The 11,533-nt window shown below is 53.5% G+C and overlaps 1 protein-coding gene across 1 annotated transcript in view; it reads right to left on the bottom strand.

Annotated features, from left to right (window-relative positions):
- Nucleotides 1-11,533, bottom strand: part of PPP6R2 (protein phosphatase 6 regulatory subunit 2) — a 35,986-nt gene that overhangs the window by 16,807 nt on the left and 7,646 nt on the right. The window contains 9 exon segments of the mRNA XM_014311218.2: nucleotides 651-872; nucleotides 1,582-1,734; nucleotides 2,347-2,473; nucleotides 3,676-3,789; nucleotides 5,266-5,378; nucleotides 6,231-6,296; nucleotides 7,618-7,755; nucleotides 8,482-8,668; nucleotides 11,415-11,533. The exon segment at nucleotides 11,415-11,533 is cut by the window's right edge and continues 10 nt beyond it. Of these exon segments, the coding sequence (XP_014166693.1) occupies nucleotides 651-872; nucleotides 1,582-1,734; nucleotides 2,347-2,473; nucleotides 3,676-3,789; nucleotides 5,266-5,378; nucleotides 6,231-6,296; nucleotides 7,618-7,755; nucleotides 8,482-8,668; nucleotides 11,415-11,533 (1,239 nt within the window).

Genomic DNA, 11,533 nt, shown 5'->3' with positions numbered 1-11,533 from the left:
AGCTCTGCTGGCATTTTCCAGCCACCTCACTGAGGCCTGGCTACTGACAGCTGGAATGGTCTTGGTCAGTTTTTTGTCCAAAATTTGTAGTATTTTTTACTTTAAAAAATGGAATTTCAATAATAAATGGGGATAATTTTAATAAATACCAAGGGATTTACAGGGTCATTAAATGAGGGGAGTTTTAATGGGATGCTGCAAATAAAGGCACAAAAGCAACCACAGCTCCATGAGAACCACTACAAATGATAATAAATAGTAATAAAGACCACCAAAAATAGATAAAAATAATAATAAAAAACCCACCACAAATTATAATAAATAAAACACACTAAAAATAGATAATAATAAACCCCACTAAAATTTGATAATAAATAATAAAAACAATATTTAAAGGCAATAAATTATAACAAAACCCACTAAAAATTACATATAAAATAAATAATAATAAAAAAATCTACATTGAGACAAGTGCCTGCTCTGGAACAGCCCACCCCAGAGGTGCCCTGGTGACCCCAGCCCTACCCCAGAGATCCCTGGTGACCCCAGCCTGATCCGAGAGATCCCTGGTGACCCCAGCCCCAGCCCAGAGATCCCTGGTGACCCCAGCCCCAGCCCAAGGACCCTGGTGACCCCAGCCCAGCTCTCACGTGGGTGACCATGACGTTCTCGGTGCCTCCGGCAGGGGGCTGTGTGGGCTCCGCGGGCTCCGCGGGCTCCGGGGCCGCGCTCCCGCTCGGAGCCTCCTCTTTGCTGCCCGGCTCCCCCGGGCTGGGCTTCCCCTCGTGCACCGAGTGGGACAGGATGGCTGCTATGGACAGCTCCACTTGGAAATGCAAAAAGTTATTCCACGTGTATTTAAAAAATAAATCCTGGAGGAGAAATGAGAGATGGAAGAGTTTACTCAGGATAAATTTTCCTGGTTTTAATGATATCAGGGATCTTTAAGGATCTTCCCAATTCAACCCATCCCAGGATTCTGGGACTCTGGGATATTAAATTGTTGCCCAAGTTGTTGTTTGATCAAGCAATTCCAATCAAACAGTTTTCCTGCTACATGCCAGCACCCACGGCAGGCTGGGCTCTGCATTCCCAGGGCGCTCAGTCTGCTGGGAAATCAGTGAATATTCCCAATAAATGGAGCACTTAGGAATCCTCTCACACAGCACTCACAGCACAGACACACTGAATTAAACAACTTAACTCTGCTGGGGCTCAATGAAGCCTAGGAAAAACAGGAACTAAACCACTACTAAGGGTGGAATTAATTCTCTTACAGCTGCCCAGGTTCTGGGAGGCTTTTTCCAGCCTCAGGGATCCTGGGAGAAAATTAATCTCTCATCATTCCAGGAGCTCACACACACAGCACAGACTGTTTCACACCTTCTCCACTAAATTGACATGGAACAGGAAGTGTGAGGCTCAGTCCAAAACCCCAAACAGTCAGATCTGGATCACAAACGCTCCTCCAGGGGAAGAGGAGCTGGAGCAGGCAAGGGAAATGCCAGGACTGTGGCCCCCCGGCACAAGCCCTGCACAGGAGGGATCCCAGGTCCCACCGCCGGTGCCCCGGACACTCACAAGTAACAACTCCATGGTGCCGAGCCGGCAGAGCTCGTGGTTGATGCTGGGCGTGTTGGCGTGCAGCAGCGCCGCGATCAGCCGCGAGCCGTGCAGCCGCGCGTTCCCCAGCGGCTCCTCCAGCACCCCCAGCGTGGTCAGGATCGCCGGTTTCTGAGGGCAGGGAGGGCAGTCAGGGCAGGACAGCGTTCCCCCAGCACACCTGCACCAGGGTTCTACAGGGCCTTGGCCATAAATCCAACCCTGGGAATTCCACCCCACCAGGGGCGAGAGCTTCCCATGGAGGGGACAGAGCCCTGGAACCCTGCACTGCCCGGGCAGGGCCTGAGTCCCCTGCTCTGCAGGCATCCCAATCCCAGCTGGACATGTCCCTGTGTCACCTGCTCCAGGTGACCCTGCCCTGCATGGAGTAGCACTGGATGATCCCTAACAACCCCAGCTGGAATTCTGAGATTTAACAGAACCCACCCATTTCAGGAATGTTCTCAGCAGGGAAACCTAAACCACCTTCCCAAGAGGATGGGTCTGGGGCCACTGGGAGATTTAACTTCCAAATCAGAATATCAAAATCCAACTATCCATTGAAAGTTTCTTCCTCTCCATCCCTTCCCATCTCCCCAGTCCCAAAAATTTCCCTGAACACAACTCTCAGGCTCCTGCTGCTCATCCCTGCACACCCGAGCTAGAGGATTTGGTGTGGATTTCCCCTCCCTGGCCACGTGTCTGTTCTGGAGCTGTCTGAAGTCCCAGGAGTGCTGGTGGTACCTTGGGTGGGCACAGCAGCAGCTGGTGGAAGTCCTTGAGCCGGGGCTCGATGCCGTGTAAGATGCTGCTGTTGACAGTGTAAGACCTCTCGAATCCCTGAGTGTACGAGTCCATCAGGCCTTCCACTCTGAGGGAACACCAGGATTCACTTGGAGTCACTCAGCATTCCCTCTTCCCATTCTGAACAACCAAGTGATACCAGGGTCCGCAAGGTCCCTCCCAACCCAGTCCGTCCTGGGATTCTGGGACTTTATCATATTAAACCAGTGCCCAACCTGGTGTTTAATCAGCAATTCCACTAAAACCATTTTCCTTCTACACTTCCTGCATTCCATCTTCCTTCTCCTGGGGTCCAGAACTGCCCCCAGTATCCAGAGGTGGAGATTTTGTTAAAGAGCCTCCAGTCACACTGGCCATGTCAGTGGTTTTCTCTTCAAAAATGAGGATGAAAAATAATAATATTCAGCTCCTGAACACATTCCCATACCTGCATGGTATTGATTCTATTATATTAGTTATTTCTATTATTTATTATACCGTATTAGTTAATATTGGTATCATTTCCCAGGTGCTGCTCACACAACCAAACCTGTGCTGAGCTCAGGAGGAGCTGACCAGAAATAACCTCCCAGCAGAGCTGGCAAACCACATTCCCAAAGTGCTTCCTGGAGTTCCAAACTCCCAAACACTTCCAAAGAAAACGGCTCAGCAAGAGTTACCTAACAAATGTTTGTTCCTCCCACTGTCCCAGGCTGCTCCCAGCCCAGTGTCCAGCCTGGCCTTGGACACTGCCAGGGATTCAGGGGCAGCAGGGCCTGCCCACCCTCCCAGCCAGGAATTCCCTCCCAATATCCCATCTAGGACTCCCTTCTTGCAGCCTGAAGCCATTCCCTGTGTCTGGGCAGTGCCTTTCCCTTTGTACCCCTGGCCCAGCCTGGAGCCCCCGGTGATCCTGGTAATCACAGTGATCCTGGTGACCCCAGTGATCCCGGTAATTCCAGTGATCCTAGTAATCCCAGTAATCCTAGTGATCCTGGTAATCCCAGTCATCCCAGTGATCCTGGTAATCCCAGTGATCCCAGCAATGCCAGTGATCCCAGTAATCCCGGCAATCCCACTGATCCTGGCAATCCCAGTGATCCTGATAATCCCGGCAATCCCGGTAATCTTGATAATACCAGCAGCCCCAGTGATCCCAGTGCCCCGGTGATCCCAGTAATCCCAGTGACCCTGAAGATCCCAGCGATCCTGGTAATCCCGGCAATCCCAGCAATCCCAGTGATCCCGGTAATCCCGGCAATCCCAGCAATCCCGGCGGTCCCAGCTCACCCGGAGCGCCGCGTTTCCAGCAGCGTCAGGAGCACCTGGGTTCCATTGACGATGCAGGTCTCGCTCTGCTCCCCGTCGAACATGTTCCTGAGGAGCTGCTCCACGCACTCCTGCCTGGGGACACAGGGCTCACTCACACGGGGCTGCGCCTGCTGCACCCGCCAGGCACTGTCTGGGCAGCCACTGCAGGCAAAGGGAAGATCCCACTCCTCCCACTGCCCTGTGCCACACCAAGGAATGATGGGTGGCAGGAACAGGAGGCTGAGGCCAGTCCTGCTCCCCAGATCACACAATCACCGGGTTGGAAGAGACCTTCAATGTCATCGAGTCCAGTCCACCTCCAACCCCTCAGCCAGACCCTGGCACCCAGTGCCACATCCAGGCTTGTTAAACACACCCAGGGATGGTAACTGCACCACCTCCCCAGACAGATGGTGACTCCACCACCTCCCCATTCCAGAATTTTATCACCCTTTCTGGAAAAACTTTTTCCTGCTATCCAACCTGAATTTCCCTTGGCGCAGTTTAAGACTGTGTCCTTTGGTTCTGCCAGCTGTTGCTCCAGTTCCTGCAGCTCCTGTTCCCCACCACATCCCAGCTCTGTCCCTCAGGGACAGCTCCCCGAAATCCAGCCCTGAGGAAGTCCCTTTCCCTTCCCTGCCTTCCCCAGCCCCACGTCCAGCCAAACCCAGCAATCCTGGAGTTCACAGCCCAATCCTGACTACTTTCTAATGTTCAAAAAGTCTCCTTTCCATGGGTATAAATAAAACATGAGACAAAAATGTAAAAACAGCTGAATAATTCATGAGGGAGGATTATTTTAATAAGGAGCATCTAAATACCCTCTGTCAGCAGAGCAGGGGAGGCAGAGGCAGGAAAAGGAGGCAATTTTCTGTAATGAACCAAATTCCCTTTATTGCACCCAGTCAGCAGCTCCTGAACCTGGATTTGGGGCTCATTCCCTGATCCCACCTCCTTCATGCTGATCATTCATTCCTGGCTCAGGAATGATAAAAGTTATCCAGAACCCAAAAGGTCACTGTAATGCTGGGAAAATTGGCCAGGAAGGGTAATGAGCTTTGTGACCTTCAGCAGAAAAGGGAGTAAGAGAACCCCTCTGCCCAAAATGCTCCTTTATTTTGAGCAGGAATTCTGGAGATGGTTCCTGGAAGTGCAGGGTCCCACAGCCCTCTCCAAAACTACAAAGAAAGCCTAAAATTACCAAAAAAGTCTGTAAGTACCATGTCATCCATGGCCATCACCCCTGCCACTGCAGGGAATCACAGCCCTCATTAAAGGTCCTGGGATTCCTTTGAGATCCCTTCAGACCCTGAAGGTGCTGTGAGGTCCCCACACAACCCTCCCTTCTCCAGGCTGGAATTCCTTGGGGTTTTGCCTTGCCCTGGATCAGGCTGGGACCTTTGGGCTCCCTGACCCCCTATCCTGCCTCTGGACAGAGCCCCAACCCCCAGATCACTGAAGAGGCCATTCAGAGGTGCTCCAGCTCCAAAGGCACATCCCTGCTCTGTCTGCTCCCTGCAGAGCACTCCAGGAGCCACTCCCAGTGCACCCAGTGCCCCCAGTACTCACGATTCCAGTGCTGTGAGAAGTGGATCTGGCTCCGGGACATCCTGGAGCTGAGTGCTCTGGTCTCTGCTCAGCCTGATGATGTCACACAGGGTCTGGGAAGCGTTGGATTGCCTCTGGAAACAGGACAGGAGCAGCGTCAACGCCGGGACCAAGCCAGGCTGGGAGTGCTCTCACTGGGATCAACCCCACTCCTGCTCCCCCTGGAGTCACTCAGGGCTGGACACTCCTGGAGCTGCAGCACCAACAGCCTTTGCACTCAAAGGAGATTGGCCCAAACGTGACCATTCAGGAGCTCAGGGGTGAGGACTCCTTTTTCTCTCCTCAATCCTGCTAATCTGCACATCTGCAACACAAACATCCCATCCTTCCTCCCACTGCTCAGCTTTCCTGCTTGAGAAAACCCTTCACCATTTCATTCCTGCGATTTAAAAGGCTTTCCAGGGGTGTTTGAGGAATTCATCCTCCGGTTCTGGCCATCAGACAAAGCCTCTCGAGCTGCTGTACCTCAGCATCTGCTCCAACACAAATCCATGGGGATGTTCCCAGTTTTCCCCTCACAGAGGGAAGTTTGCTTGGGATGAGCTGAGGGAATTGGGCTCAGAGAACTGCATTTTCTGGACTTTACAACTGAATTCCTACTTGGGGCCATAAGGATATGAAAATGGCATAAAGTGATTTAAAAAGATCTTCCACGAACAGCAGGTTCCTCCCTAATCGCAAGGGAAATTCTCACTGGCTGTAGGACTGAGATGAACTGAGGCAGCAGAACCAAGAAATTTGGAGTAAAATAAGTCAAAAGCAGATGAAACCACTCCAAAACCCCTCATCTGGTGCTGAGCAGAAGATGGGACATCCCAAGGCCATCCCCGGTGGCTCCTCCACAGGTCACCGGGACAAGGCAAATGGAAATCTCCCAGACTCTGCAGGACCCAGCCCCCCAAATCCCCAGCCCTGGTGCCACTCACATCCTCATCCTGGCTCGAATGGATCAGCTCCACGAGTCTCTGGATAATCCTGGCTTCATTCAGCCACTGCAGGGAAAAGAGCAGCAGAGAAAATCCTCGATGGATGTCCGGGAACTCAGAGCAAGAGGGGCTCTGGGAAGCTGTGCAGGAACGGGAAGCCCTTCCTTCCCTCTCCAATCCCATCCCTGAGGCAGGGACAGGGATGGATTCAGATTTGCATCAGCATGGACGGGGAAGGATTTGGATTTGCATCCTGCCATGGAACTAACACGCAGGCCCCTCTGGAAAACATGGAATGCTTCAGCCTCATCTGAGCAGTGGTGGCAGAACCCCACCACGTTCTCCCAGCAGCTCCTGCTCTTCCTGCTGCTCACACTCAGCAATTCCACCTCCTGCCAGATGTTGGAACAGCTGTCATGGCACCTTCACCTTGCTCCACAACTTCCTGTTCTCCATGCAAACCATTCCCTATCCCCCTTTCTGGCCCAGGCAAACCAGGAAGGTCCTCTCCAAAGGCTCCCTGCCACTACTCCCTCCCAGCCTTACGTGCAGGCTCAGCCCCTCATCTCCACCCATTTCCATTCACATCCCATTCCTGTTCCAGGAAAACTGCTGCATGTCTGACATCCCCCAGACTCATCCCAACAATGCCCAAACTCAGCTGCCTGGGAAATGAGCAAACTTCCATTACAAGGAAAAACATTTCCAGGGATGAGTCTGGAGCCCCTCTGCTCCAGAGCCAGGCTGGGAGAGCTGGGGGTGCTCACCTGGAGAGGAGAAGGCTCTGGGGGGGCTCAGAGCCCCTGGCAGGGCCTGCAGGGGCTCCAGGAGAGCTGCAGAGGGACTGGGGCCAAGGCCTGCAGGGACAGCACCCAGGGAATGGCTCCCACTGCCAGAGGGCAGGCATGGATGGCATCTTGGCAATGAGGCCACTGGGGCTGGAGCACCGGGGACGGTGGGAGGTGTCCCTGCCATGGCAGGGGTGGCACTGGAAGGGCTTTAGGGTCCTCTCTAACCCAAACCATTCCAGGATTCCTTGACTCTATGATTCCTTGAACATGGTAATAAGGAATTACACTAATTACTGTCCCAATCAATGTCTGGATTTCTGAACACTGGGAAAACACAGTTTCCCTTTCTCCAAGCTCTCCAGCTGGACTAAAGAGAGGTTACCCCATGGAAAAACGAGTGGAAACCCCTTTGCTGCCAGGAGTGACCCAGGCTGCTGCCCTGGAGCCACAATGGGGCTGAGGGACCCCATGGAGCGACCTCAGCCCTGGGAACAGGAGCTGCCAGAGGGGTGGATCTGCTCCTGGGATGAAACACCCACAGGCCCCATCTGTCCTGAGCCAGGCAGGGACAGGGGCCGGGTGGGGAAGGCCCTCACGTTGAGCACGTCCTGGCGCAGCGCCGTGGGCTCCACGCAGCTGATGAGGCGCAGCAGCAGGTCCATCATGGCAGAGGTGTCGATGTGCTTTAGCACCAGGCTCAGGAACTTGTCCTTTTTCCTCAAAAATGAGATCACCTGTGGAAACAGGAGCCTCCATCAGCTGCCAGCAGGACACACAGCTCCCTCACAAATCCCCACAGCTCCCTCACAAATCCCCCACAACTCCCTCACAGATCCCCCTCAACTCCCTCACAACTCCCTCACAGCTCCCAGAGCTTCTCCTTTGTGTCTCAACCACTGACCTTGGGCTGGGAACTCTCCAGGGAACAAGGGAATAATTCTTATTCCAAGGCAACACCAAATCAGATCTTTTCAGCCAACTTTTCTCCCCTCTGTGCCACAGAGAAACCCAATGCCATGGAAACAAGTGAAGCTGGAGGATTTTCCTTTCCTCTCAAACTCCCTACCAGGCAGCATTTACAACCCTGGTATTTATTGGGATGTGAGTATTCCTGAATCCCTGTTCAGCCCATGCCTCAGCAACCCTTCCATAAGGATGAGCCTGAGGCCTTGTTTATGGACTGGGATGACTCTGATGATCCTCAAAATGCCTTGGCACGAAAAGTGAAGCTTTAGCTGTGCCATGGGGATATCCCAGCCGTGGCAGATCCCAACCCAAAACTCTGGGAAGAGTCTGTCCACACCAGCATGTTCCTGCACTGAGGAATTCTGAGAACTTTCCAGGGACCCCATTTCACCTCCAACCTTAAACCCAAGTCCAGGAGTACCACGAGCTCACAGCAAGGACACAGCACGGGCAGTGCCAGGGAATTCCCTGGATGGGGACAGAGCCATCCCCACCTGTTCTGTTTTCCGTGCAATGAGGTTCCCGATGGTCTTGCTGAAGAAGCTGGCGAGGAGGGGGTTCAGGGGGGGCTCGTGGTCCAGGAAGTCATAGAGGATGTTGAGCAGGGTCTCGTCCCCGCCCAGTTTGTCGTTGATCTGCGGCACGTCCGACGTCAGCAGCTCGCAGGCCGTGTTGGGATACCTGCAGTGACACACCCAGAGCCACCACAGGTGAGATGGGAACTCTCTGGAGATCTGCCCTCCACAAACACCTCAGGAACTGAAGGAATTCCTGCCTGGGAGGGTGGGCAGGCCCTGGCACAGGTGCCCAGAGCAGCTGGGGCTGCCCCTGCATCCCTGGCAGTGCCCCAGGCCAGGCTGGACACTGGGGCTGGAGCAGCCTGGGACAGTGGGAGGTGTCCCTGCCATGGGCACTGGGGGGGCTCTGAGGCCCTTCCCAGCCAACCCATCCCATGACTGATTCCCTCTGGTGAGGACACTTTTCCCACAATGGGTTATTAGTGATTTGTGACCACACCACGTTTCTACACCAGGATCTTTCCCAATCTCTGCATTCCCTACAAGCCACTAGGACAAGTCACTTCCAGGCCAGCTGGGAGCTCTGACCCTTTCCCTGCACCAGTCCCTCCCCCAGCAGCCTCCTCCTGTTCCTGCAGTACCAGCCCTGGAGGTTCCAAAAGCCCCTCAGGCCCTACTGCTGCTGTTCCAGGCTTGGTGCTGCCCAAGGAGCTGAGGCTGAGGATGTCACTGTCACCACCACAGAGGGACCTTCCAGCCCTTCCATCCCTTACAGCCCCAAGGGGACACCAGGACTCTTTTCTCCTTTTCCTGGCTCATTCCAAGCAAAAAACATCTACAATTCCTGAAGATCTGCGTGTAGAGCCTCGCTGGGATACACATCCCATGGACAGGGGAGAAATGGGAGCTCTCCCTGTCCCAGCAGGTTCTGCTCCTGCAGCCCTCACAGCCCCAGGTCTGCCCCAACCCCTCACCATTCCCGTTCTGGCACTACATCCCAGCCCTGGAGGTTCCCAGGCTGCAGGGACCTCACCTCACCCGAACTCCCCCTCTGACCCTGCAAGCTGAGCTTCCCTCAGCCCTGGGCTCAGCAGCTCACTGGCAGACCCAAGATTCACACTCTCCTTTCCTGCTCCAGCCTCCCTTCAGGTGTTTCATTCCACAAGTTCTGCTTGGATGGGGATTTACCGGGGACTTTTCTTCTTTGCAATTTCCCCTCTGAACTTTATGAACCTCCATCCCACTGTTCCAGGGATAAAGCCCTTGGATGATCCCCTCTCCACGCATCCCCAGCCCCAGATCCTTCTAAAGCTATCGAGTTTCTCCCTGTTCTACTTCACCAACTTTTATAAGCTTTCCTGAAGAGCCAAAGTGGGATTCCATCTGGATTTACACAGAGTCCATTCTTCCTGCTCAGCCTTTATTTATCCCAAAAGCCTCCCTGGTTTCTAATGAGCTCAAACCCTCCTTCCCCTCTCCAGGCTTTGGAGACGCTTCTGGGCCTGCTCTGCCTGGGAGTCCCAAGAGCTGCCAAGAAAATTCTCCATGAACATCAGCCCTCGGTGTCCCAGCAGGAACAACCCCATCCCATTCCAATCCCACTGTCCCAGGTGATCCAGCCCCAGTGCCCAGCCTGGCCTTGGGCACTGCCAGGGATGCAGGGGCAGCCCCAGCTGCTCTGGCAATCCCAGCCCAGCCAGGAATTCCTCATTGCCAAGATGCCATCCATGCCTGCCCTCTGGCAGTGGGAGCCATTCCCTGGGTGCTGTCCCTGCAGGCCTTGGCCCCAGTCCCTCTGCAGCTCTCCTGGAGCCCCTGCAGGCCCTGCAATGTGCTGGAGGCTCTCCCTGGACCCCTTCCTTCTGCAGGGAACATTCCTAGCTCTCCCAGCCTCTCCAGAGCAGAGGGGCTCCAGCCCCTTGCACTTGCTCCAGGTCCTGCTGCTGGCCCCAGGGCTGACGCAGCTCTGCAGGTGGGTCCCAAATTCACCCTTCAGAGCAGGATCCTGGCACAGCAGCCACAGGATATTCCAAGTTATTACCCCACGTACTCCTGGGCATTCACTCACCTGGGAACAGCCACCCCACACCATTATCAACTCTTACCCAAAATCACACCTGAACGTGGCACTTTTGTGGCTTTCCAGCAACCCCAGCCCTGATCCGTCCCCACCAGGAAAAACCTGCCCAGTTTCATTTATTTATTGTTAGAGCAGCCTTTTATTTTTATAGAAACTTTGTAAGAACTTCACAAAAGCAAACAAACTCCCCAAACCCAAATGTCAATATTTTTGAGTATACATTGGGTTAAAAATACATAAACACAACTCTGGTGAGAAGCAAACCCCTGTGAGGAGCTCAGCGTGGTCTGAGCGAGGCAGGGCCTGCCCAAAGCTGTGATCCCTAAAACCAGCAGGATATGGAAGGGCAGCACACTGAAAATACCCCAGATTTTATTCATTTTCCTGCTCACTTTGTTCTGTGGGATTGGAAACCCATTGAGTTCAGAGATTTCTACCTCTTGTGCTTCCCTTTCCTATAAAAACCTATTCAGGGGGCTTTGGATTTTGAGGCAACAGCAGGATAAGATTTTTTTGAGACTTAATTTGAGATAGGATTTTTTTTACATTATTTCAGATTGGATTATTTGAGACATTACCTGAGCTATGTTTTTTTGGAGACATTACTTGAAACAGGATTTTTTTTGGAGACCAACTCAATGTCAAACCATCAAAACCAAACCAATTCCCTCCAAACCCCAAAAGCTGGAACATCCCCAGTGCTCAAAGCCTCCCTCGCCCCGAGGAGGTGCCACCCCTGATGGTAGGACAGAAGCCAGGTGGAATCCCTGTTTTCAGCCCCGGGATCCCTGGCTGGCATGTCCCAGGGGAGCAGGGATCCAATACCTACTTGAATCGGACCTTCTCGTCCATGTCCACGGGGGGCTCGTGGGTGATGAGGGTGACCAGCTGCTCCATGCAGTGCTGCTGGCACAGGAAGTCCAGCAGCCGCCGGTTCTGGGCCTTGCA

The sequence above is a fragment of the Geospiza fortis genome, unplaced genomic scaffold, assembly GCF_000277835.1.
Source record: "Geospiza fortis unplaced genomic scaffold, GeoFor_1.0 scaffold494, whole genome shotgun sequence".
Taxonomy (NCBI): Eukaryota; Metazoa; Chordata; class Aves; order Passeriformes; family Thraupidae; genus Geospiza; species Geospiza fortis.
The sequence above is the reverse complement of the archived record's forward strand: the minus strand, read 5'-3'. Positions and strand labels throughout refer to the sequence as shown.